At 49.9% G+C, this 27,926-nt stretch overlaps 1 protein-coding gene across 2 annotated transcripts; it reads right to left on the bottom strand.

Annotated features, from left to right (window-relative positions):
- Window positions 1-27,814, bottom strand: PRKAB2 (protein kinase AMP-activated non-catalytic subunit beta 2). Of its 2 annotated transcripts, none has more exons than XM_030573436.1 (8): window positions 27,688-27,814; window positions 20,032-20,198; window positions 19,005-19,171; window positions 17,736-17,829; window positions 10,353-10,473; window positions 6,158-6,291; window positions 5,240-5,308; window positions 1-2,969 (listed from the first exon to the last, which is right to left on the bottom strand). In XM_030573436.1, exons 2-8 carry the CDS (start codon window positions 20,191-20,193, stop codon window positions 2,892-2,894), a joined length of 825 nt encoding a protein of 274 aa, XP_030429296.1. In that variant the 5' UTR covers window positions 20,194-20,198; window positions 27,688-27,814; the 3' UTR covers window positions 1-2,891. The 2 variants fall into 2 exon arrangements, with proteins under 2 accessions (XP_030429296.1, XP_030429295.1); XM_030573435.1 differs by having other exon boundaries at window positions 20,032-20,210; window positions 27,688-27,808.
- Between the last annotated feature and the right edge of the window lie 112 nt (window positions 27,815-27,926).

Consider the following 27,926-nt stretch of genomic DNA (forward strand, 5'->3'; position numbering starts at 1 on the left):
TCCTACCACCTCGGTAACAAACTTTATTAGTCACATTGCTTGGGCCAAAGCCTTAGCCTGGCTTTATGAGTTACATCAAATCAGCAAGGGAGCCTGGCACCGGTGGTGCCCCTCCTACCCCCAAGTCCAGGCCTCTACCCCCACACCAGGGACAGCAGCAAGAAGCTGCCCTTGCCTCAGTGCTGACTGCCTGAGCAGTAGGCCAAACCCTGGGCACAAGAGCCCCTAGTTCCAAGAACCCCCTCACCACAGACGTGTTCAGCAGTAAACAGCTGTGCAGGCTGTTATCTGAAAGGGCTGGCTGAGGCTGACCTCACACCCTCCAGCATTACTAGCCCTATGCATCTGCTGCAGCTCCCATGGGAGAGCACAGCTGTGAGCTACAGCACAGGCACCCACAGCAGAATCAGCAGGGCTTCCTGGGGCTTTTGCACCTGCTGCTTCTGCAGGGCAGGACAGGGGCCAGTGGGTGCCTTCAGCTTGATGCTGGGGATTCCACCATCCCTGCACAGCAGGCAGGGAACTGAAGTGCAGCCCCCAGCTGTGCAGTACGGTGTGATCCACTCACTGCCTTCCTTTGCTGGGCTACAGCCCTGGGCCAGGACAAGGGGCTCAGCTGCTTCCCCCTCACAGCAGGCTGAGCTCTCCTGGGTGGGTGACCCAAGCACCAGGAGACCTGCCCCTCTTCACCCCCCTGCCTCCAGGACTGGGGACTGTGAGGGGCTGGCAAAGGGAGCCAGTGCCCAGCATGTCCTGGTCCAAGCCCTTTCCTTTAGCTGAGCCCTCACGCCTCGCCGCAGAGCCACACTCACCTGGCAGGCAGGCAAGTGGCCACAGCACCAACTCTGGGCTTTCCACCTTAGGAGGCAGCATTGCCTCAGCTTGGCCCTCTGCTCCTCACAGGGGGCTGTTAGCAGGGAGCAAGCTGACCCTCTGGCTCCAGGCATGGTCTGAGGCACGCGGCATCTCTCCTACATGCTAGAGGCACCAGCCCTAACAATGGCAGGAGCCTGTGCTGTGCGAGTCATGCTAACAGCTCTAGCCAGGCCCCCCAGCACAGACAACAGTAATTAATCCACAGCCTAGAGCCAGTGCCTGCCCTTCCCAGCGCTGGAGCAGTGCCAAGCTCACCTGTCAGCGAGCACTTAGGGCCGAGTCCTCCCCACGCCAATGGGGAAGATGACAGGGAAGAGGCAGCTGCCCCAGAAGGACTGGCTTAGTCCTGCCTCCTTTTCACCTCTGAGCAGAAGTTTCCCTCATGGTCAGTAAGCACCATGGTCATACTGGTTTCACTGGGCTGGGCAGAAGCTGCTGCTGCTTGTCTAGCTTGGCCTCCCACCCAGGCAGCCGGCTGCTCAGCTCCAGGCATCTGCAGCCCTTCCAGGTCACAGCCGTGTTCACCTTGCCATCGCACAGAGCAATCCCTGCCCCAGGAGGCACTCCGGCAGGAGGGGGAGCCAGTGTTCTCCTTGTGCCTGGTAAAGTGCAATTCCATACAATGGCAATGCCCCCTCCCCACCCGCAAGCTAAGAGCTGAATCTGGCAGAGGCTTAGCCCAAAGGGCTTGTGACAGTGGCACTTACTAAACATTCCTCAGGACAAGTGACCCAGGAAGGCTGAGCTCAGCCACTAGTGCTCCCCCCACAGAGAAGGGCTGCAGAGCCAGTGAGCTCTGCAAAGCCCAGCCTGAGGCAATGGCAAAACCTTGCACTGAGACCTTGAGAAAGCTCTTAGCCAAGACAGAATCAGCTACTTCAGTGCAATGGGGCAGGACACTTTGTCATCCCAACAGTGAGATCAGCCACCAGGCCAAGAACTCCAGTGCATGTGAGAGCCCCCTGCCCAGATAGAGCAGCCCTGGCAGCTGCTGGGCAAGCTGAGAGACCAGGCACTAGCACTGCAGTTCTTCCCACAGAATACCCAGACTGGCGCGAGCCAGTGCAAAGGCCAGTGACGCAGCAGGAGCCTTTCCCCTGCCCCACACAGGCGCTGGAGCAGGCCCGCAGCAGGACAGAGAGCACCCAGGCTCTAAGTGACAGACATCTCAGCAGGTCAGGCTCTTCCTCTCAGACGGAAGGGGCGCTAATTGCTCCATCACAGCAGCAGTTCCTATGCAGCACTGGCCAGGGGAGGGCAGCACAGAGCCATTTTGCTGTGGCCTAAACCTGGGAAATTCTCACCTCTTGGCCCCACAGAAGTCCAAACTCAGCATGCTGGGGCCTAGGCCCACAGCTCGAGACCTGAATGCTGGGGGTGGTGATGCCTGAGGTGGGGGTGGTGGTTGGGACCAACCCTCCAATGCAATGAGTGTGTGGTGGTGGTGGCAGGGAGGGACAGGCGGGGGTGTGTGTGTGTGTGTTTGGGACTAACCCTGGTCTCTGCTCAGAGGAGCCATGTGCACATTCCAGTCTCGTCAGCTGAGCGCAGGGGGTAAGAAGCCAGCCCAGGCCTGCAGAGCTCAGGTGCAGACACCCCCTGCACTCTGCCCTGAAGCAGGCCATTCTAGAGAGCCTTGGCGTGGGGTACACAGGGAGAGTGACATGGCTCTGCCCCACCGCAGGCACTGGCCAAAGCCCTTACAGGCAGAGGGGCTGGGGAAGAGCTTCCCTGCTGTGACTCCCCCATGGGGAGCCAGACTGGCAGGCAGTAGACCAAGCCAGGGAATTCAGCAAAGCCAGAGGCCCCCCCACAGAGGGAGGCTATGAAAGGGTCAAATCAAATCTCACCAACAGAATACAGAGGGAATAGCTCAGACTCCCAGCAGGGCTGGGCTCATCCCCTTCCACCCCGCCACATTCAGCTAGAGCCAACCAGCAGTTCTTCATAGGCTTGTCGCCCAGTGCGTGCAGACAACACGGCATTCCTCGTGTGCTACGCAGCGAGACACACGATCAGATGGGCTTGTACAGCAGAGTGGTGACATACTTCTTCTTGTAGCGGTGAGTGGCACTGAGCACCATCACGCCGTCCTGCAAGAGAACGCAGTAGAATGTTAGTGGTGCGGATCATAGATGCACCACAGCCCCAGGAGACTTCACAGTGTCAGGACAGTTACACTGATGTAGTAAGGGGAAAGGGAGGAAGACAGAGCTCCTAGCCAAGACCTGAGATGAGGAGAGTCACTGAGACAGAACACGGAGCTGTTGCTAACACCAGCAGTTATAGAGACTGCTCTTGTGCTGGCTGGACTGCGGGAAGGCAGAGAGAAAGGTCAGTACTAGAGGAGCAGAGAATTCGAGAGCAGCACAGGAAGACAAGCAGAGACAAGTCCCTGGAGATAAATTCCGAGCTAGATCCTGACGGCCATGCAAGGAAGCTGTGGATGACAAGAGGGTCTGGTAGCAGTGCTCTGGGCGAGATGGAAGGCAGCAGCAGCATCTGGCACTAGAGCTGTCCGAAGTTTTCCAACAAAAACTCCATAGTCTGGGAAAATGCCGATCAGCACAGTGAACCTGGCTGAATCTGTTACAGGCAGGTCTCCCTACCTCCCCACAGGGGGTGCAAAGGCAGAGCGCCAGGCTGCTCTGCCTCCCCTGCAAGCTCTGGTGAGGGTGGGACAGACAAGACTCTCCCCTGAGAGCTGCCCAAAACATTCTGTATCTGTTCACCCCAAATGGAGTCTCCAGAAATACCTTTTCTGACTGGCTCTGTTCGGCACATCCTGCACTTTGCAACAGGGACTACAGGGTATCAATGGAAGTAACAGCGAAGCACAGCACCTGCAGACTGCAATGAGCAAGGGCCAATGGGCAACTGGGACCAGTGGGAGCAGCTGGGGAGTTCAGGAAGACAGCAGAGCCCATGTGAGTCTGAGCTGGGCAGGCAGACAAAGCAGTGTTTGAAGCTGCTGCTCTTGACCCAGAGAAACGCTGTTCTCAGAGACATTAGTGAAAACATTCCCCAAGGCGAGCAGGGAGCAGCCAGGGCCTTCCAGCCCTTCTACCCCCAGTGACGGCAGAGCCCCCGGCCCAGCTGCCTCGCCTCCTGCTATGGAGCAGCAACAGCAGCTAGGCCAGTCCACGGGGACAGACTTTGGGAAGCCAAAGCCGCATGCACCTCACCATCAATCCCAGAGGGAGCCTGGCAGCTTCGTGCTCTGTCTCAGTCACTTGGCTCTGGGCTGGCACTCTGCCTGTTTGCCAATGTCTGTACTGCCACGGGGAAGGGGAAGTGTCTGCTCATTAAACACACCCATTAAATTAACCCGTAATTGACATCACATTCCCTTTGGCTGGTGGGCAGATGCCAGCTACCCCAGAAGCGCCATAACTCAGGCTGCGATGAGATTTGTATGTAAGCGGGATTCAGTCACACACACTGAAAAGTGGATTTTAATAGGAAGGACAGAGTAGAACAAGGTTAGAGGCCAATGTGGAATGAGGGAGCCAGGCTGGAACTGGACTAGGCAGTAGGCTAGGGAGCCCCAGTGCCTCTCCAGTTCCCACAGTCCTATACCCTGGTCCATCTTGAACCACTAAAGTTTGCCAGTGCCAACTGCTTCAGGTGCCCCCTTCGCTCCCTCAACCAGGGGGCTTTTTACCACAATCTGTAGCCCACTTAACCCCCTCTTTTTGTCCTATGACTGCAGAATTAATAGGCCACTCTACCTGGCACGGTCCCTTACAATATGTGCTACCTATGCTAAACCATCTGTTCCACCTTGCATTTAGTGGTGACGCTCAGAGTACCTTTCCCAGCCCTGAAGAACAACTCTGGAGCAGAGGTAGGCAACCTATGGCACGCGTGCCAAAGGTGGCACACAAGCTGATTTTCAGTGGCACTCACACTGCCCGGATCCTGGCCACCGGTCTGGGGGCTCTGCATTTTAATTTAATTTTAAATGAAGCTTCTTAAACATTTTAAACATTTTAAAAACCTTATTTACTTTACATACAACAATAGTTTAGTTATATATTATAGACTTCTAGAAAGAGACCTAAAAATGTTAAGTGTATTACTGGTACGTGAAACCTTAAATCAGAGTGAATAAATGAAGACTCGGCACACCACTTCTGAAAGGTTGCTGATCCCTGCTCTGGAGTATGTCTACACAGCAAAGACAAACCCATGGCCAGTCCTGTTGTAGCTGGCTCAGGCTGCGCATCTGTTTCTTTGCCACATAGACTTCCAGGCCACACATCACAACACCCCGTAGCAGCAAGGGAAGATCATAAAGGCAGTAGCCTCTCCTAGGCCCTCAGAGGTGAAGCAGGTAACTCATCGTGTGACCATCACTTACCTTAATGGAGAGTGCATAGAGGTGGTTGAGCATGACATGGTTGGGCTCCGGTAGAAGAGCTGGGTCACACTGGAACAAGGAGAAGGGTCAGTCTACAGAGGCAAGTGGGAACTGGGAGCAGCAGCCACAGACAGGCTCTCCATGCAGAAACAACTCACAATTACCACCCCCAGGCCATTCTAGGGTGTGCGCGGATCAGTCATTTCAGTGGACGTTAGACTTATGCTCTGGATTTTAGCCATGCTCTATTGACTAGAGCAAGAATGGAGCCCAGGCTTTGCACCAGGGAGAGCAAGGCGCCAACAGAGAGCAGAGGTACAGCCTGCTTTGACCAGCACACAGCGAGGGCTATCTGCTTGGATCGAGATGGGAGTATTGCAGCAGTTCTCAAACTGTGGGTCAGGACCCCAAAGTGGGTCGCAACCCCATTTTGATGCAGTCACCAGGGCTGGCATTAGACTTACTGGGGCCAAAGCCCGAGCCCAAGCCCCACCACCCTATGTGGCGGGGCTCAGTTTATGGGCCCCCCACCTGGGGCTGAAGACCTTGGGCTTTGCACCACCCCACCCCCCTGGGTAGCAGGCCTCTGGCCTGGGCCCCCCTCCCGACTGGGGCAGCAGGACGCAGGCAGGCTCAGCTTCGGTCCCTGCTCCTGGGGTCGTGTAGTAATTTTTGTTGTCAGAAGGTGGTTGCGGTGCAATGAAGTCTGAGAACCCCTGGAGTACTGCATGCTGAGATCCATGATGCTCTCAGGCCATACAGGTAGGAGGAGTGCAGCAGGACATGTTGTAGAACTCTGCGGGGCACCCTCTGGGCACCTTCGCTCTTACTGCAAAGCCTGTTAGCACTCAGCCCAAACTTCCCTGCTTGCTTCACACCCACCTACGTGTCCACTCAGTGGGAGAGGCTGCTACTCACAGAGATGTTGGTGTCCTTGTTGAGAATGACTTGGAGGAGGTGAGGAGGGAGGATGGGTGGAGATTTGAAGCGCTCCTCCGGTCGATATACATACATTTCCTGACCGTAGAGTCCTGGCGGGGAGCTAGACAGGTCTACAAAATACCAAGGAGATGTGAAGGAAAGTGTCAATTAGAGGGACTCAGCAGGGTCTTTCTAGCACTGGATTCTTTAATTAACCCTGGATTGGCACTGGGCTGCAAGTGCAAGAGAGCAGATGTGTGCAACAGAATATCTCAGCTACACAGCCTTGGCAACACCTTCTGTAAGCATTGATACATCTAGGTGCCACGACCACACTAAGGGGTTATTTGAGAGTCACACTGCACAGTCTTATTTCCCACTCTAGCACAATCCTCTGTATATAACAGTGTTTTTCAAATTGTGGGTCGCAGCATATAAGGCACTGGGTTGCTTGCTCGGGTCAGCACCACCGACCGGGACATTAAAAGTCCCATCGGCAGTGCTGCCCAGCTGAGGCAGGCTAGTCCCTAGCTGTTCTGACACTGTGCTGTGCCCCCGAAGCAGCCAGCAGTGGGTCCGGCTTCTAGGCAGGGGGGCTATGGGGCTCTGCACGCTACTCCTGCCCTGAGCACTGGCTCAGCACTCCCATTGACCAGGGTATGTGGCGGAGGGGCCGTGCCTGTGGGCGAAAGTCAGGTCTGCTGGCTGCTTCCAGGGTGCAGCGCAGTCCACAGTGCCAGGACAGGCGGGAAGCCTGCCTTAGCCCCCCACTGCGCCACTGACTGGGACCCGCCAGCGGCAAGTCTGTGCCCCAACACTGCACCTCAATTCCCTGCCCCAGCCCTGAGCCCTCCCAAATCCGGAGCCCTCCCTGCACCTCAACCACCTGCCCCAGCCCAGAGCCCTGACCCCCCTCCCACACCTCAACTCCCTGCCCCAGCCCTGAGTCCCCCCAAACCCAGAACCCCTTCCTGCACCCCAAGCCCTTCATCTCTGGCCCCACCCCAGAGCCCTGAGCCTCTCCTACATCCCAAACACCACTGGGTCACAGGCATCAACAGTTTTCTTCAACTGAGTCCCCAGAAAAAAAGTTTGAAAACCATTGCTGTATAAGATGTATCAGCAGCAGCAGAGGGGCTTCTCAAATGATCTACATGATTTGCTGCCACTGGATTCCCTGACGCATGACTGAACTACCGGTCAGCGATTCCAGGTCAACCTAGTACAGCTGGCATCTGGGGAGGTAACCTAGTCATATTTGCTGCAACGTGAGCAGAAAGGAAGTGGAAGGTTTTCTACACAGCTTACTACTAGAACAATTAACCCTGATACTAAACGAGCCAGTTGCTTGCACAATAGAAGCTTCTGGTCCCAGCTGTCAAACATGCCTTGAATATATATTGATAATAGGTTATTACAGCCCTCTCTCTGCTTGCCTAACTAGGAAGCAATCACCCTTTTCTCCCTTGTCTCCACAGCAATCACGATTACTACCATGCACCCCAATGCACATCCCAAACTGGAGCCTCTTCATGGAGCAATAGAGCATGGGAATCAATATGCACATCACCACAGGGGGACATCTTGTTGGGAGCGTCAATCAAACTAAAGGTTGAATTGCACAATTCCCAGGAAAGAAGAGTTCCCAGACAGGAAATTCTCATGATTTGCATGTGGTGAGAATTCCCATCTAATTGGAAATTAAGAACCGGAGATGAGTGTAGAACACAAATTGAAATCAGCTAGGAAGCTTGTGACCAAAAAAGTAGATAGCAACTCACCAAGGCGTAACTTTGGAATATTAAATGAAATCGCTTAAAGACGGAGAAATTCCATTTAATAGTCTGGGTTAGTACAGAAATGCACTATTTGAAATGAATCAAAGAGCCTCGGACAAGAAAGAAATTGAAGATATTTGTTATGCACAGACACCACCTACTGGATACCAACAGAGGCAGAGAAACCAAGAGCTGAAATCTGAGCACAAAGACTGGCCCGTATAGCTAAGTACCAGTGACGGACCCTCCTTCAAAGTCATTCTAATTACCAAAAAAAGAACGGGAGTACTTGTGGCACCTTAGAGACTAAAAGTTATTTCAGCATGAGCTTTCATGAGCTACAGCTCACTTTTTCGGCTGTAGCCCACAAAAGCTTATGCTGAAATAAATTTGTTAGTCTCTGAGGTGCCACAAGTACTCCCATTCTTTTTGTGGATACAGACTAACGCAGCTGCTACTCTGAAACCATTCTAATTACCTTTTGTTCCCCAAGAAAATCCCAATTTGTCAAAGAGGACATGAAATTGCATAAAAGATCCTTGGGTCCTGATTCTGTCATCTCAGATCTGCTTAGGTTTCATCAGGAGACGATCCAGTCACAAGACTGAGGTCCCAGTTATGCTGGTACGCCCTGAGTATGAGATTTGGACATAGAACTATAACTTATTAACTATTTCTAAAAACTCTTTGCAACTACGAAGCTCACCATCTCTGCTATGAATCTGCACCTCAATGAATTGAAGTCATGTCTGTATGTATGTTGATCTTTTAACCATACTCTCTTTTGTTTTTTAATCAATTTTAGTTTAGTTAATAAGAATTGGCTGCAGTGTGTATTTGGGTAAGATCTGAAACATTCATTAACCTGGGAGGTAATGTGTCCAATCCTTTGAGATTGGTAGAACCTTTTCTTTTATATGATGAAATAAGATTTACAGAAATTTTCATCATATTTGATGTGGGTACCTGGATGGAGGCCTCAGGCTGGATCACTTTAAGGGAACTGCGTTGTCTGGACTTCTGAGTAACCAGTAAGGTAATAAAGAAGCTGTTCTATGCTGGCTTGGTGAATCTAAGTATTGGAATATCCACCGGCTTTTGGGGGTTTGGCTGCCCCATTTTTTGCAGTTCACCCTAATTGAGTGATGATAGCTGGCCCCCACTAGGACCCCGGTCGTAGTACCCAAAACTCGCTGCACCCTGTAGACAGTTTCCCCCATCCCCCTCTCCAGGGTTACAGGACAAAGCAAAGCAGTTGACTAAACCCACAAAGAAGCTGCAGAATCCAGAAGCGCTATGGACACTCAGACCAGCAGCACAGAAAAGTCTCCGCCTGATCCCAGGATTACGGACTGAGAAGTCATGAGGTTGTATTTCAGGGACTGTATTTCTTTCTGCTCATTAGCATAAATAACAGAGTTACCTTGTTGGGGCCACATTCTTTTTAGTGAGACCTCAAGTAACTATATTTTGGTATTTAACTAACTAATGTTTTATGTATATTCTCCTTTGTCAACTCCACAAATTGGCCCAAGACACTTAAAACTACTTTAAGCAATTGTTCTTGATATTTTAAACTAGTACCCCTCATACCAAACAATTCCTATAGCAGTGACCACGGTGTGCCCTAGGACTAGCGCACCCTTATTCCTTGGAGAAGCCCCAGAAGCAAGATCATGTATTACAAGGACTAAAGAATTGATAACTGATGATTGTCAGTAAAAGTAAGAAGAAATCTTGGTGATTTGTATTGTTCCTTGGTATAGCTGCAGGCCCTCGCATTGGTTTATGTTAATTACATGACTGCATTCGTATTTTGTGTTTAATACATGCCTGCATTATTGCTTGTATCTACAGTTGGTCGATAAACTATTGATTGTCCATTTATGTGGTTCTGGGTGAATTAGTAAGCTGTCCAAGGTAAAAGTGATAAAATTAGTAAACCAGTGCTCCCTGGACTCACTAAAAAGGGGTTATCCTAATTAAATTCCATTCCAACACTGGCTAGAATGCTTCAAATTGGCAAATCTAGTGTGTTAGATTTCAGTTTTTAAAATCTCTGGCACCTCAGCACCTTCACACAACTGACCCCCATTCACACTTACAAGGCTCAGATCAGACAACTAAATCACTCTCACAAGACACTTAGACAGCAAGCTCTTCAGAGAGGGGACATTAGTGTGTGCATTGCACAACATTGGCTCCTTGGGCAATGGTGCAATATAACAACAAACACTACTCCTCACAGCTGTGTGTCAGGCACCCACCCAGCTGTCAGCTGGAGTTCCAACTCAAGGGGCTCAATCCCCTTCAGTGCAATCAGTGTCGTAGGAGCTTTGAGCAAGTCTCGAAGGAGGAAAGGGGCATGTGTCACAGTCAATATCAGCACGCACTGAGAGCCATGAGAAATGTACCTCGACATGAAGTCTCTGAGCTCTCCAGAGAATCCACCTTTAATGCATCAAATACCTCGAAGTCAGACTTCTTAACGTGAATCAGATTGTTAATGGTGCCCATTTGGCTGGTGACCACAGGCTGAAATGAAAAGTGAAGACAGTGATCTACTTACATCCTCTTCCCACTGACACAATCACACTCCCAGGGCTTGGCTACACTTGCAAGTTAGAGCGCATTAAAGCAGTCCCAGGCACCCTAACTCCTGAGGTGTCCACACTGGCAGGGCACGCAGAGCACCTGAACACTGCAGCTGGAGCACTCCTGGTAATCCACTTCCAGAAGCATACAGCTTGCTACGCCCCAGCTGAAATGCCCAGGGGTCAGTGTGGACGAAGTGTTGCATTATTGCGCTGTGACTGGCCTCCAGAAGTGTCCCATAATCCCACGAAGTCAAGTGGCCACTCTTCTCACTGTTTTGAAATTGGCTGCAGGCATGCAGATATCCCCTTTCAAAGCTCCGTTTCTGACAACCTGCATGCTTATCTGCTCTGGGACAAAGCAAACTATTAAGTGGAATGCTGCTGTTGTTGGGGGCGGGGGGGGAGACGAAGGGGGGAAGGTCTGCTGCTGTCTGAATTTACAAGATAGCATGCTGACATGCTCTCTGCCCCCTAAAATACACTGTCTCTCCCCCCACATATACACAACACACTCCCTGTCACACTCCACCCTCCCACATTTGAAAAGCACGTTTCAGCCACTTGCAATGCCACAAACAGCAGTGCATTGTGGTAGCTATCCCAGAGTGTAAGAGCTGCTAATGTGGCCACACCAGTGCGCTTGCAGCTGACAGTGTAAACACAATCACACATCTCCATTTATTTATCCCCCTGCGACAGCAGCACATACGCCACCCATCCGTGTCAAACCAAGAGGCAGAGGTAGAGCAGATAAACCACAAGAGCTGCCCAAGGCTCAAGAGACACTATGGGCTTGGCTACACTGGAGAGTTGCAGCGCTCGTGGTGGGTTTACAACGCGGCAACTTGCTCACCGTCCACACTTGCAAGGCACATACAGCGCTGCATCTCCCTGGCTGCAGCGCTGGCTGTACTCCTGCTCTGCCTGGGATATAACGATTGCAGCGCTGGTGATGCAGCGCTGCTCGTCAAGTGTGGCCACCAAAAGTGCTGTAATTGGCCTCTAGGGTATTAGGAGGTATCCCAGAATACCTGTTCAGCCACTCTGCTCATCAGTTCGCACTCTACTGCCCTGGCCTCAGGTGACCCGCCCTTTAAATGCCCCGGGAATTTTAAAAATCCCCTTCCTGTTTGCTCAGCCAGGTGTGGAGTGCAATCAATCAGTGACCATGCCTTCATGCTCCAAACGAGCCCCAGCATGGAGCAATGGTGAGTTGATGGACCTCATCAGTGTTTGGGGTGAGGAAGCTGTGCAGTCACAGCTGCACTCCAGCCGTAGGAATTACGATACCTATGGGCAGATATCGAAGGCCATGATGGAAAGGGGCCATGACCGGGACGCGGTGCAGTGTAGGGTTAAAGTAAAGGAGCTGCACAGTGCCTATTGCAAAGCCCGCGAGGGAAACTGCCGCTCAGGTGCTGCCCCCACGACCTGCCATTTTTACAAGGAGCTGGATGCGATACCTGGGGGTGACCTCACTGCCAGTCCGAGGACAACACTGGACAGTTCAGAGCAGGGAGAGGAGAGGGAGGTGGGAGGGGGAGGAAACCGAGAGTAAGGGTACTGGGGTGGAGGGAGACACCCCGGAGTCCCAGGAGGCATGCAGCCAGGAGCTCTTCTCAAGCCAAGAGGAAGCTAGCCAGTCGCAGCAGCCGGTACTTGGTGAAGGACAAGCAGAGGAGCGGGTTCCCGGTAAGCGGCTTTTATTTTCAGGATGGAAATGTTTCGGGAGAGGAGGGAGGGTTAGGGCTGCATCCCTGCATGCCTAGATGTGGAATAGCCCATTGATTTGGTCTATCATGTCGCGGTAATCGGCCTTGGTAATCTCTTCAAAAGTTTTAGCCAGAGCGTGGGCAATGCGCTTGCACATATTTATCGGGAGAGCCACCATGGTCCTTGTCCCAGTCAGGCTAACACGTCCACGCCACTGTGCCGCAAGGGGTGGGGGGACCATTGCTGCACACAGGCAAGCTGCATAGGGGCCAGGGCAGAAACCGCATTGCTATAGAAGATCCTCCTTTGCTTCCCAGGTAACCCGCAGCAGTGAGATCTCTTCCAGCATTAACTCCTGTGGAAAATGTAGGGATAGTGTTCAGTGCAGGTCCCCCTGCAACTCTCTGCTTTCTCCAACGCACAGAAACCCCAGTGCAGCCTTGAACCAATCAGTTCCCCTTCCCAGGTGAGCCGCAGCAGCGACATGGCTTCCAGGATTAATTAACAGCTGCACTCATTTCCCCTTACTCACCATGTCTTCGCTGCTGTGGGCTCTCTGTGCTGTGTTTGGTATGTGGAAAGTATGCTAAAATGAGACTGTAAACTCCTTCACTGTGATTATACACAATGCTGCCTCTCTGTTAAATGTTTCAATTTTTGTCTTTTTTCTAACAACAGTGTCCTTGACTACTACTACTACTCGACTGGCCGAGTAGTTTCTCCAAAACTTGAGGAGAAAGCCACGAAAAAGCAAAGAAGATATAGTGAAAGCAGTTATGAATCAGTCTGCCAGAGAGAGTAAGAAGCTGCAGGACTGGAGAGAAAAAATGCAGCACTGGAGGGAAAGAGAAAGCAGGACAAAGGAATTGGCTAAGAAGAAAAGCACGGAGCAGCTGATAAGCCTCTTGGCGCACCAAACGGACTGTATCCAGTCACTCGTAGCCATGCAGGCAGAGCACTACCGTGCTCCCCCCACCCCGTCCCAAAGCTCTCTCCCTTGTGCCCCAATGTCAGCTCAAAACCCCCTTCTCCAGCATCCAGGTTCTTACCACCACCAGCTGCCCCCAACACCTGTACGTTCACCTACCAGCCCTGAGAACTATGACCCTCACCCTCTGCACTCAACCCCCATTACCATGCAGCATTTTCATCCTGAAGCGCAGCAGGCATTGCACAGCACTCCAGGCAGGACATATTCAAACCTCTGACTGTACAGTTCACCACCACACCACCCTGCCCTTTCACTTACTTTCTTTTCAATAAATGATTTCTTAGCTTTTAAAACAGTTTTTATTATTGCAGAAAGTAAAAGATACCGTACCCCAAGGAAAAAACAGGCACTGCAAATCATTGTAACCACTGCACTTCACACCCGTGCAAGTAACCAAACATTACTGTTGGCTTTCAGCCTCAAACTCCTCCCTCAAGGCATCCCTAATCCTTGTAGCCCTGTGCTGGGCCTTTCTAGTAGCCCAGCTCTCTGGCTGGGCAAATTCAGCCTCCAGGCGTTGAACCTCGGAGGTCCATTCCTGACTGAATGTTTCACCCTTCCCTTCACAAAGATTATGGAGGGTACAGCACGCGGATATAACCGCAGGGATGCTGCTTTCCCCCAAGTCTAGCCTTCCATAAAGAGATCTCCAGCGGCCCTTTAAACGGCCGAAAGCACACTCCACAGTCATTCGGTACCGGCTCAGCCTGTAGTGAACCGGTCCTTGCTCCTGTCAAGCTTCCCTGTATACGGTTTCATGAGCCAAGGCATTAACGGGTAAGTGGGGTCTCCAAGGATCACAATGGGCATTTCAACGTCCCCTACTGTGATCTTCCGGTCTGGGAAAAAAGTCCCTGCCTGCAGCTTCCTGAACAGGCCACTGTTCTGAAAGATGCGTGCATCATGCACCTTTCCAGGCCAGCCTGTGTAAATGTCAATGAAACGCCCACGGTGATCCACAAGCACCTGGAGAACCACAGAGAAATACTCTTTCCGATTAATGTACTCGGATGCTAGGTGGGGTGGTGCCAGAATAGGAATATGCGTCCCATCTATCGCTCCTCCACAGTTAGGGAAACCCACTTGTGCAAAGCCATCCACAATGTCCAGCATGTTCCTCAGAGTCACGGTTCTTCTTAGCAGGATGCGATTAATGGCCCTGCAAACTTGCATCAACACGATTCCAACGGTCGACTTTCCCACTTCAAAATCGTTTGCAACCGATCGGTAGCTGTCTGGAGTTGCCAGCTTCCAGATTGCAACAGCCACCCGCTTCTCCACTGGCAGGGCAGCTCTCAATCTTGTGTCCTTGCGCCGCAGGGTGGGGGCGAGCTCCTCACACAGTCCCATGAAAGTAGCTTTTCTCATCTGAAAGTTCTGCAGCCACTGCTTGTCATCCCAGACTTCCATGACTCATAGACTCTAGGACTGGAAGGACCTCGAGAGGTCATCGAGTCCAGTCCCCTGCCCTCATGGCAGGATCAAATACTGTCTAGACCATCCCTAATAGACATTTATCTAACCTACTCTTAAATATCTCCAGAGATGGAGATTCCACAACTTCCCTAGGCAATCTATTCCAGTGTTTAACTACCCTGACAGTTAGGAACTTTTTCCTAATGTCCAACCTAAATCTCCCTTGCTGCAGTTCAAGCCCATTGCTTCTTGTTCTATCATTGGAGGCTAAGGTGAACAAGTTTTCTCCCTCCTCCTGATGACACCCTTTTAGATACCTGAAAACTGCTATCATGTCCCCTCTCAGTCTTCTCTTTTCCAAACTAAACAAACCCAATTCCTTCAGCCTTCCTTCATAGGTCATGTTCTCAAGACCTTTCATCATTCTTGTTGCTCTTCTCTGGACCCTCTCCAATTTCTCCATATCTTTCTTGAAATGCGGTGCCCAGAACTGGACACAATACTCCAGTTGAGGCCTAACCAGCGCAGAGTAAAGCGGAAGAATGACTTCTCGTGTCTTGTTTACAACACACCTGTTAATGCATCCCAGAATCATGTTTGCTTTTTTTGCAACAGTATCACACTGTTGACTCATATTAAGCTTGTGGTCTACTATGACCCCTAGATCTCTTTCTGCCATACTCCTTCCTAGACAGTCTCTTCCCATTCTGTATGTGTGAAACTGATTGTTCCTTCCTAGGTGGAGCACTTTGCATTTATCTTTATTGAACTTCATCCCGTTTACCTCAGATCATTTCTCCAATTTCTCCAGATCGTTTTGAATTTTGACCCTGTCCTCCAAAGCAGTTGCAATCCCTCCCAGTTTGGTATCGTCCGCAAACTTAATAAGCGTACTTCCTAGGCCAACATCTAAATCGTTGATGAAGATATTGAACAGAACCGGTCCCAAAACAGACCCCTGCGGAACCCCACTTGTTATACCTTTCCAGCAGCATTGGGAGCCATTAACCACTACTCTCTGAGTACGGTTATCCAGCCAGTTATGCACCCACCTTATAGTAGCCCCATCTAAATTGTACTTTCCTAGTTTATCTATAAGAATATCATGCGAGACCGTGACGATGTGATCCCACCACTCAGTGCTTGTTTCCCGAGCCCAAAAGCGGCGTTCCACGGTGCTGAGCATTTCCGTTACTGCCACAAGCAATTTAGTGTCACACGCGTCAGGCGACTCGATATCGGCGACTCGATATCAACGTCGGACTCCTCACTGTCACTGTGGAGCTGAAGGAATAGCTCAACTGCCAAACGTGATGTGCTGGTGACACTCATCAGCAAAGTCCTCAGCAGCTCGGGCTCCATTTCCCACAGAAATCGCGCTGCACAGAAACCGCTGGGAGACTCGCAATGGCGCCAAACGCGGATGGAAAAACAGTGACTGATGAGATGTGAAGCGTTGCACCACGGGGCGCTGGGACAGGAAGCGGAATGACCCGCACCCTTCTGTCCCCTTCCCACAACCCACGGCGCCAAAATGGGACGAGGTGCTCTGTGGAATAGCTGCCCACAATGCACCACTCCCAACAGCACTGCAAATGCTGCAAATGTGGCCACACTGCAGCACTGGTAGGTGTCAGTGTGGCCACACTGCAGTGCTGTCCCTACACAGCTGTACGAAGACAGCTGTAACTCTCAGCGCTGCACACCTCCAAGTGTAGCCAAGCTCTATGTTGAAGAATGCCCTGCTAAACTCTGGGATATGGAAGTTTTAGACTCGTATCTGAACACAGGCTCAAAGGCACGCCTCATTAGCATTTTCTCACTGTTCACGCCCATTCGCTTCCGATGACTCTCAGGGTATGGCTACACTTGCAGCTGTACAGTGCTGGGAGTTACAGCTGTCTTCGTACAGCTGTGTAGGGAAAGCGCTGCAGTGTGGCCACATTTGCAGCATTTGCAGCGCTGTTGGGAGTGGCTGAACAGGCATTCTGGGATACCTCCAAATACATCTGGAGGCCAATTACAGTGCTTTTGGTGGCCACACTGGCGGAGCAACGCTGCATCACCAGCACTGCAATCGTTATATCCCAGGCAGAGCAGGAGTACAGCCGGCGCTGCAGCCAGGGAGATGCAGTGCTGTATGTGCCTTGCAAGTGTGGACAGTGAGTAAGTTGCAGCATTGTAAACCCACCACCAGCGCTGCAACTCTCCAGTGTAGCCAAGCCCTCAATTTTGGGCAATCTATGCAACTCCACTCCCACACTTTGCTTTAATAATCCTCTTCTGTAGGCCCATCCTCCTACCAACAGGCAACTAGATTACTATGATTGTCACGTTGCCCCTTTATCAGCTGCAGGCATCACCTCTGAGCGAGGAAATTATGGGAACCAGATGCCCCAGTCTGGCTGGTTATACTGAAACTGGCTTAAAGGAATTCTGGTCCCCAGCTGCCCCTTTTAACACTGTTGAGGGTCACCAGATAATGTTCTAAGTAGGATTACATGGTCTGTTTGAGCATAGAGCTAGGCCCCAGAAGGAATAAGTCAGTGGAACTGGTATCTTATTTCCCATCCCTACCCCTCCTCACCCCACAATGCCCACCAATCCCTTCCTGCTCTCTGTACCTCCACCCAGGTAATGCTAAAGAAAAATGCCTTAATTTTCATTTCAAACCTAGACCGTTGCATGAGGGAGTCAGGGCCATGGGGAGGAATCTGCTGTAATGCTAGTCCTGGGAAGCAAGGGCCTGGGACATGGAATCAAGCGATAGAGGCAGAGGCTCACAAAGCTATTCCATTAGCTACATGCACAGAAATGCTTATGGGGTGAAACAGCCTCAACATGTTATCAGAGTATAGAGAGGGGCAATCAGTGCCGCACCAACCAAAGCAGGGGGAGGGCTGCTGGTGCAGTACAATCCTAGCCAAGGGGAGAAAATGTTACAGGGGAAGCAGGGAGGACAGGCTGAACCAGGCCAGGGCATGGGGTGCACACTGCATATCCACAGTGCTGAGGCAGCACACTAAGCGTGAGAGGGGCACTCACTGAGTCTCTGGGGAGAGAAAACAGATGAGAGTTACCTCGGAAGGGTCATGAACCCACTGGCCATCCACAAAAAACTTGTATTGGTGCTCGCCCTCGGGCAGGTCCAGAATAGCAACAAAGTCATTGTGGCTGAAAGGAGAGAGAACAGGACACAGTGTTGTTACAGAAACAGCATCGCAGAGGTTGCTCTTCCACAGGATCACCAGAAACAGCACCAGTCCTAGATAGCTCAAGCCTGAGCTCATCTCACATCACACTGCTTTGGAGAGCACAGATAGAATTTCTGCAGTGCAAAGACAGTGGCTCTCAACCTTCCCAGTCTACTGCACCCCTTTCAGGAGTCTGATTTTCCTTGAGAACCCCCAAGTTTCCCCTCACTTAAAAATGACTTGCTTACAAAAATCAGATATAAAAATATACAAGTGTCACAGCACACTGTTACTGAAAAATTGCTTACATTCTCAGTTTTACATAAAATTATAAAATAAATCAATTGGAATATAAATATTGTACATTTCTTTGTACAGTATATAGCAGTAGAAACAAGTCATTGTCTGTATGAAATTTTAGTTTGCACTGACTTCACTAGTGCTTTTTATTTAGTCTGTTGTGAAACTAGACAAATACCTACATGAGTTAATGCACCCCCTGGAAGACCTCTGAATACCCTCAGGGGTATGTGTACCCCTGGTTGAGAACCACTGTGCTAAGAGACACACTGCATCGAGAGACATCTCAACACATCACAGACCAGTCCTACCCCACTCACACCCACATCTGTCCCATGCTATCCCTCTACATTCACACACAACCTGAACCAACACCACATACTGGATCGCCACAAGCAGTCCCATAATTCCACTGGCAGGTATGCTTGGAAGGATCCATATTTAAGGATCTGTAGTTCCATGTTGACACCAAAATCACCTGCCCAAATTAGTACAGAACTGGGAAAGTTAGTCTTGGTAACAAAAACATGCTAAGCCCTTGAACTAACTGAACTGATTTATTACTTCTTGAAGATAGCAACGTCTCAGGAGGAGTTCAGTTTTTGACACTGTAGATGTTATTATCAACTTTATTTCACTTGCTGTAATTTTGTTGTTTTTCAAAGCTATTTTGGCTAATAAAGCCATAATAATTCGCGAGTCCGTACTTCAGCTAAGGAACACGGAACCAAAGAATAGTGAGAAATCTAATAGAGGGAACTTGTTAAATAAATTATTTAACCAAGGTGTTTTATATCACCCCTCTTCCTCAAGTTATTGTGACTTGCGCAAAGGCTTCCCAGAGAGAGGAAATACCTTTTGATGAGTGGGATCTTGGCACTCCAGTTGTTGAAGGACCCAGATATGAAGACCTCCTTGCCTCCATCAGCCCAACGAATGACAGTGGGACGAGCCTGCTGTGAAGGCTTTACTGACTCTTCCAGATCATGCTGCCATGACATAAATTCCTTCTCACCAGCAAGCTGCATGAAGAAAACAAGAGCCATCCTACCACCTAGCCAAGGTGCACATACAGCAGGGATCAGGGCTGCCTCTCCAGTCACATTGTTCTCCCATAGCCCTTCAGCACACATCAGAGCAGGAGCAGCATGGATTTTCCAGCTCCACAATGCACCACAGATTATCCAATTGTTGTCCACCCACTCCTCGCACTTGACATCTACTCCAGTGCTTTGACTTCCTCTCTGCTTCGCTCCTCCTCTCCATTGCCCTCACCAACAATGTCTGTGTACAAATCACAAGACCCCTTTGCGACATCATGGAGCTAGGCAATTACACAGCTCTCCTTGCTGTAGTATCCAAATGCCTCTATTCTCACCTTCCTTGATCTATGCACCACCTTCAATATAAGGATGACTCCCTTCTCCCCTAGACTCTGGAGTCTAAGATGCAGAACTGCAGCTGGCATTACATTATTATTGCTCCACTTCAGACAACGGAGCTAAGCGATTTACCCCAGCTTAGGACGTGCCCAAGTCATTTCCTGGTTTCTCTGTCCAAGCCAAATGACAGCCTTTGTGTTGTGTCCTCTTCTCACTCCATTCTCTGGACTTTCTTCTAAATGGGCCCTTTTTCCCGATACCCTTTGACTAGGGGCGTTCTGCACACACTGTATCACCCCTAGGCACTGACTATAGTGAGGTTTATTGTACACACCGTAGGGTAATTAGGCACTTCCAAATAAAAAAAACAAAACCCTACAAATGTCATTGACTCAGACCTGCTAGAAAGTGAACTCAGCAGAGCTGCCAATATGGTGACCTGCATCATTGGTTATGATTCTGTAAGGATGGGGAAATGGGACAGAGAGGCCAGCCCATACCTTGGAGTCAAGGGTGCTGAAAACATTGGGGTCATCAGTGCTGCCCACCATGATCTTGTGGGGATGATCCTTCGTGGAATGGGTGCTACTGGCTCCATCGGAGCGGTGAAATTTGGAGCCATGGCGTTCCCCAGACAATCGATCGCTGGTGGTGTTTCCCATGGCAGCTCTGCAACTGCCTGAAGGAGAGGGAAGAAAACACAATGCTCCAGTGCCCACTACACACCCACGGGTGGGAAGGGAGAGCTCTTGGTTTTCCAACCCCCCTATGTCAGCGTAGATTGATTTCAATCCATCGTTTAAGTTTTTCAAGCAACAAGACACCTCTGCCTAATTAATTATTTGTATGATGGTTAGTGGAATTTCCAGCCAGCATGCAAGAACAGTTTTGCATTAATTGAAAATAATTATGTACCACACCCAACAGAGATGTATTTTTAGGTCATCTTTCACCCTGAAGGATTTCAAAGGGCTTTGCAGAGCATGCAAGAAACCCTACACCCAGCAAGAAAACACAGCCACCCAGAGTGAAGGTGGCAGCTGTTTGAGAGCCCCTAGCAACACTTCTCATTATAAACTGTTGTGCAGGGAAGAAGAATCCTGTGCCTAATTGAAATGACAGGGAGACTTTAAGGAGACAGAATGGAATTACCCAGGGTGGAATTTGGCCAGGGCACTGAAGTGAACACCATGGTTCCTATGAGAACCTGAATGAAATTGTGAAAAGGATGGGGATGCTGCTACAGCATGGACATTTACTAATCATTTACCAGTCACACCAACCTCAGTTTCAGGACAGCAGCTGACCATGCTGTGGTCATAATAAATGTAGCTGAAGCACTGAATGGTCAGAAGTCTCTAGCTAGCCATCTAGATACAATTTGTTAAAGTGGGAAACCTGATTCTGGCTGCAACAGCCTCTTCTGCAGGTGGATATTGGCCTGTGTTATTCACTGAGGTGAGTTAATTCAAATGTGAGACACCTACTTAGAAGAAATAAAATAGAAATGACTGGCTATATTGTACCAGACCAAAAAAAAAAACAACCCCCACCCACATTGTGATGCTCCGTACCTCAGAGGAACACTGCACCCCCATGTTTATCCTTATAATATGATGGCCTGGTATCCAATGCAAAGTTTGTCATGTCGCGTGTCTTTGGAAGGCTCACGATGCACTAAGCATTGCTGTTATAGTAATCTTATAGGCTGTAATTTCACGTATGTAGTTATGAGGCTGAAAATGTATCCTCAGGGCTTAAAATAAACCCAGGCAAAACTCTCCAGGTGCAGAGGGGCAGTTCACACCTCATCAAAGCACTTATGAGTCAAATCCAGCCCAGCCTCACAAGAACAAAAGACACTGGCCTAGGCAAAGACAAAGGATCTGTTGGACTCTCGAGTGAGTTGCCCTCCTTCCCTTGGTCAGTTTGGAACTACAATTAGGTAATGCTCACCTGCCCCTGAAAGGGAGCGCAAAGTCAAGAGGGGAAAGAAAGAACATGATAAAAAGGGAGAGATGCTCACCGTGCTCTCTCTCTTCCACCTCCATCTACAGACACAACCACCAAGCAACTGAAACGCTTACCAAAGGGACAGCCAAGCTTGAGAGTACCCCACTGGAAGGAATTCCCATTGGCGCCTTCCTGGGATTTCAAAGGGGTTCTGCACTTGGGTGGTGGCAGCATTTACCAATCCAAGGTCAGAGAGAAGCTGTAACCTTAGGAGTTTAATACAAGCCTGGAGTGGTCAGTATTAAATTTTAGAATCCTTGTGAGTCCGCACCTTCTGCACTCGAAGTGCCAGAGTGGGGAATCAGCCTTGACAGTAGTTAATAAATTTGTTTGTTTATTCTACCTGAAGCAGTGCATTGGGTTGAAGCAGGTCAGAGATGACCCTTGCGATAACAAGCCTTTGTTAAATTGATGAACTCGTATAAGCTTGCAGCGTCCAGCAGACATAACTGGACACTGCAAGATGGAGGTTCCTAGGGTTGTGTCTGGTACCAGAGATTTTGGCTAGTGTCATTCGGTTGCACAATCCAAGCAGCAGCTGGCCGAAAGTGCTCACTTACGTAGCTGGGAGAGCTTACATGCTAGAGGCTGTGCATGAGCAGCCTGGGAATGGGGGTTCTCACAGCGGAGCAGGGTAAGGCTCGCTCTGAGTCGAGGACTGGAGTGACTTAGCAGATCACCGGTCCAGATAACACCAGGGGAATGTCTCACACATCTTCTTGTAAGAAGCACAGCAGGCTCAGCAAGTTGCACAGATCTCTTCTGTTCTCTCACATTTATCATACAGATTCCCAACAGCCAATTACTACAGAATTTTGTTTTACCTAGTTAATTTTACAGTGCCATTCACATGCCTTGAATTCTACTATGCTGACAATCACAGACCTGCAGAACAAGTCATGGGGACAGCAAGCAAGGATTATTATTATTGGTGTTACTGTAGTGAATAGCTGCTTTCCCCCCCAAAATTAAAATATTCACTATTTGGAGAGAGCTTTGCATAAAAGACAAAGTTACACACTGACACTGGAGTTTGAGGAGAGGCTACATTTATCTTTTTTTTTTTTTAAATCTTTTAATTTCTTTACAAAGCAAAACACTCCCAGCCAACTTACTATTTAGTGTTATAGAAAGTGACAAGTTACAGATGAACACTGATATTATTATCATCATCTTTAAGAGACTTAGCTGAGTCATTGTACATAGCAAGTGGATTTTGTTACCTACATAGCTGGTAAACAACAATTACATGACTCGATGTAACAAACAATAACCTATAAACACTCAGCAGTGAGAGAACAAAGATTTGTAGTCAAACAGGTCAAGACAATTCAGGGACAAGCAACTGTAATAGGATATTGTACACAGAAACAATATGCACTGGCCATGTTCCAGCACCCTAGGAGCATGCCGCTCGGACATTAACTCTCACTTTGATATTACAAAGCTTTTGAAGGGGGGAGGTAAACAAACCAAAAAGTCAATCAATTAATTAATTGCAATTTAGGGAGAAATTCTAGTCTCTCCAGAATTAAGACTGAAGCAAGACTTCCACCAAACTAGATTTTGACAGTAACTTTGCCAAATCTATTTAATCTACTTGAAATTCTACAGGAATTAATTTATAGGAAGGCAGAATTTTTCAGGAGATACAGGGTCCAAGATGGAAATGTTTTGGAGTTATGCGGAGTAAAAAAAATAATAAAACCATTCAGATTAGTAAAGCCACACTTGTTCTAATAGTCTGTCCAACCCTTCTTTGTTATTAATAGTCTCTACAATAACTGCCTCCAGCCTGTTTTGGTGAGGACTATTTAGTTCTCGAGTGCTGTTTTCAGGTATTTACAGTATAAGGATATTTCTTGGTGTTCTGAACACATACCAACTTCAGGGATCTAGGAAGCATACGTAGCCCTGTCTTGCACTTTATAAAGCTCAAACAGAGGACAAGCCTGTGCAGAGTTCCTATGTCCTGAATTCTATTTCCACCTCTTCCCCTGACTAATCCTAATACTATTTACCCTTATGTACCACTTTACAAACACTATTTACTTAAAAAGGAGTACATGTGGCACCTTAGAGACTAACAAATTTATTTCAGCATGTGTTCACATTTTGGGACAATATATACCTTCAAGTCAGCGGCACTGCTATGGGTACCCGCATGGCCCCACAGTATGCCAACATCTTTATAGCTGACTTAGAACGCTTCCTTAGCTCTCGTTCCCTAACGCTCCTACTCTACTTGTGCTACACTGATGACATCATCATCTGGACTCATGGAAAAGAATCCCTCGAGGAATTCCACCGTGATTTTAACAATTTCCATCCCATCATCAATCTCAGCCTAGACCAATCCACACAAGCGGTCCTAGACACTACTGTGCTAATAAGCGATGGTCACATAAACACCACCCTATACCAGAAACCCAGTGACCGCTATACTTACGTACATGCCTCCAGCTTCCATCCAGGACACACCACACGATCTATTGTCTACAGCCAAGCTCTAAGATACAACCGTATTTGCTCCAATCCCTCAGACAGAGATAAACACCTACAAGATCTCTATCAAGCATTCTTAAAACAACAATACCCACCTGCTGAAGTGAAAAAACAGATTGACAGAGCCAGAAGGGTACCCAGAAGCCACCTACTACAGGACAGGCCCAACAAAGAAAATAACAGAATGCCACTAGCTATCACCTACAGCCCCCAACTAAAACCTCTCCAGCACATCATCACAGATCTACAACCTATCCTTAAAGATGATCCCTCATTCTCACAGATCTTGGGAGACAGGCCAGTCCTTGCTTATAGACAGCCTCCCAACCTGAAGCAAATATTCACCACCAACCACACACCACACAACATAAGCACTAACCCAGGAACCTATCTCTGCAACAAAGACCGATGCCAGCTCTGTCCACATATCTATTCAGGTGACACCATCATAGGACCTAATCATATCAGCCATGCCATCAGGGGCTCGTTCACCTGCACATCTACCAATGTGATATATGCCATCATGTGCCAGCAATGCCCCTCTGCCATGTACATTGGCCAAACTGGATAGTCTCTACGCAAAAGAATAAACGGACACAAATCTGACATCAGGAATTATAACACTCAAAAACCAGTGGGAGAACACTTCAACCTCTCTAACCACTCAGGCCATGTCTACATCTAAAATTTTGCAGCGCTGGTTGTTACAGCTGTATTAGTACAGCTGTATAGGGCCAGCGCTGCAGAGTGGCCACACTTACAGCAACCAGCGCTGCAAGTGGTGTTAGATGTGGCCACACTGCAGCGCTGTTGGGCGGCTTCAAGGGGGGTTCCGGGACGAGAGAGCAAACCGGGAAAGGAAACCAGCTTCGCCGCGGTTTGCTCTCTCGGTCCCGGAGCCAGCCAGCAAACCGCAGGGAAGGAGACCTGCTTGCTCGGGGTTCCGGGACCGAGAGAGCAAACCGGGAACGCCGCGGTTTGCTCTCTCGGTCCCGGAGCCAGCCAGCAAACCGCAGGGAAGGAGACCTGCTTGCTCGGGGTTCCGGGACCGAGAGAGCAAACCGGGAACGCCGCGGTTTGCTCTCTCGGTCCCGGAGCCAGCCAGCAAACCGCAGGGAAGACCTGCTTGCTCGGGGTTCCGGGACCGAGAGAGCAAACCGGGAACGCCGCGGTTTGCTCTCTCGGTCCCGGAGCCAGCCAGCAAACCGCAGGGAAGGAGACCTGCTTGCTCGGGGTTCCGGGACCGAGAGAGCAAACCGCGGCGAAGCTGGTTTCCTTTCCCGGTTTGCTCTCTCGGTCCCGGAACCCCGAGCAAGCAGGTCTCCTTCCCTGCGGTTTGCTGGCTGGCTCCGGGACCGAGAGAGCAAACCGCGGCGTTCCCTGTTTGCTCTCTCGGTCCCGGAACCCCGAGCAAGCAGGTCTCCTTCCCTGCGGTTTGCTGGCTGGCTCCGGGACCGAGAGAGCAAACCGCGGCGGTCCCGGTTTGCTCTCTCGGTCCCGGAACCCCGAGCAAGCAGGTCTCCTTCCCTGCGGTTTGCTGGCTGGCTCCGGGACCGAGAGAGCAAACCGCGGCGTTCCCGGTTTGCTCTCTCGGTCCCGGAACCCCGAGCAAGCAGGTCTCCTTCCCTGCGGTTTGCTGGCTGGCTCCGGGACCGAGAGAGCAAACCGGGAAAGGAAACCAGCTTGATTACCAGAGGCTTCCTCCTTCCACGGAGGTCAAGAAAAGCGCTGGTAACTGTCTACATTGGATTACCAGCGCTGGATCACCAGCGCTGGATCCTCTACACCCGAGACAAAACGGGAGTACGGCCAGCGCTGCAAACAGGGAGTTGCAGCGCTGGTGGTGCCCTGCAGATGTGTACACCTTCAAAGTTGCAGCGCTGTAACTCCCTCACCAGCGCTGCAACTTTCTGATGTAGACAAGCCCTCAGTGACAGACTTGAAGGTGGCAATTTTGCAACAAAAACCTTCAAAAACAGACTCCAAAGAGAGACTGCTGAACTCGAATTAATATGTAAATTAGAGACAATTAACTCAGGCTTAAACAGAGACTGGGAATGGTTCGGTCATTACACTAATTGAATCTATTTCCCTATGTTAAGTTCTCCTCACACCTTCTATGGGTCATCTTAATTATCACTTCAAAAGTTTTTTTTTTCTCCTGCTGATAGCAGCTCATCTCAATTGATTAGACTCTTCCTGTTGGTATGCATACTTCCACCTTTTCATGTTCTCTGTATGTATAAATATCTCCTGTCTGTGTGTTTCATTTATGCATCCGAAGAAGTGAGCTATAGCTCACGAAAGCTCATGCTGAAATAAATTTGTTAGTCTCTAAGGTGCCACAAGTACTCCTGTTCTTTTTGCGAATACAGACTAACACAGCTGTTACTCTGAAAACTATTTACTTAGGACTCACAATAGTGCCCAGAAGTAGATAAATGAATCTTTTATAGAGCACCAGTTGCTGTGTTAAATATAAAGGTTCACTATCATGACTCACAATTACCAGAAAGGGATGACTCAGAAAGCTTAAGGCCAACATTTCCAGACATACCAACTGTGGACTTGTCTACACTACAAAGGGTTTGTTAGTATAACTATACAAGTACAGTTATACTGGCCAGCCCTCCTAGGGCAGCTTATCCTAGCAAGAGTTCTTTTGTTGCTATAGATTATAGTGATTCCTCAAATGAAACGTTACACTTTCAACAGGACTTTTTGGCCTCTATAACTGCATCTACTCAAGGCTTTTGCCAGCATAACTATATCAGCAAAACAAACCAAAACCACCACACCTCTGACTGACACAGCTATGCCAACAAAACTTTGAAGGCCTACGTTTGGGTTCCTAATCTGAAACATGGCTGGATTCTCAGATACTGAGCACCTGCAGCTCCCAGAGGCACCTGTGCAAGCGCAGCACTTCTGAAAGTCAGGCTGAAGGTATCTCAGTCAGAGCACCCAAAAGTAACAGGAGGTGGTTGCAGCACCGTCCCACCCCACGCACACACTCACTTGCTCTTTTACCCTCTATAGATGGAGGAGCTTCCTTCTATTTACCTACTTATATGACCCCCATCACACTGGTATCTAAGCAGCACAAGCACTCAGGAGACCTGGGTTCAAGTCCCAGTTCTGCCAAAGAGCTGCCGGGTGACCTAGGGCAAGTCGCTTCGCCACTCTCTGCCTCAGTTTCCCCATCCATAAAAGCTACTGGTCACTTTTGTAAAGTGCTTTGAGATGATGAAGAACGTTACATAAAGGCTCGGGATTGTTATTAATGAGCGTATCCCCCTGTGAGGTGAGGAAAGGTAATTCCAGGGGCGGCATGGAGGCCCAGAGAGACTGAAGGACGCCCCAGATCATACGCCCAGTCTGTAGTAGAGCAGAGAATTGATTATCTCAAGCCAACCTCACCAGGGAGGTGAGGGGCGGCTGGAATGTGACACCCCGGGGGCCTGTTCCCACCCCACCAACATGGGGAGCGGGGGGGGGGGGGGGGCAGGGCGCTTCCACCTACCCCCGGGCACAGCAGCTTCACAGCCGCCCGCTAACGCCAACGGGGCGCCGGCCCGGCCCGGCCCGGGGCTCCGCGGCCGCCGAGGACACCCCCATTGGCCCTGTTCCCCCAGTACCTGGCCTCAGCTCGGCCTCCGCCCGCTCTCCTCTAAAATGGCGAGATGCTCCCGAACCGGCGACGGCCGGCAGCTACTCTATGGCCGGCTGGGAGACGCTCTGTCCGACTCCGCCGGCTGCTCTATGGCCAGGGAGGAAGTGCGGCTTGGCTCTGCGCCGATAGAGTGTCCGTTCCAAGAAGCGGCGCGCGCGGGGCGTCTCTATGGCTCTATGAGGGCGGGGAGAGCAGGGAACGAGG

This window comes from Gopherus evgoodei, chromosome 8 (genome assembly GCF_007399415.2).
Source record: "Gopherus evgoodei ecotype Sinaloan lineage chromosome 8, rGopEvg1_v1.p, whole genome shotgun sequence".
In the NCBI taxonomy this organism is placed as follows: Eukaryota; Metazoa; Chordata; order Testudines; family Testudinidae; genus Gopherus; species Gopherus evgoodei.

Coding starts and splice junctions, on each gene's coding strand:
- PRKAB2 (XM_030573436.1), bottom strand. CDS start 20,193: ATGGGAAACACCACCAGCGATCGATTGTCTGGGGAACGCCATGGCTCC. Junction 19,172..20,031: donor TCAGCACCCTTGACTCCAAG/GTATGGGCTGGC, acceptor TTCTTCATGCAG/CTTGCTGGTGAGAAGGAATT. Junction 17,830..19,004: donor AAGATCCCACTCATCAAAAG/GTATTTCCTCTC, acceptor CTCTCCTTTCAG/CCACAATGACTTTGTTGCTA.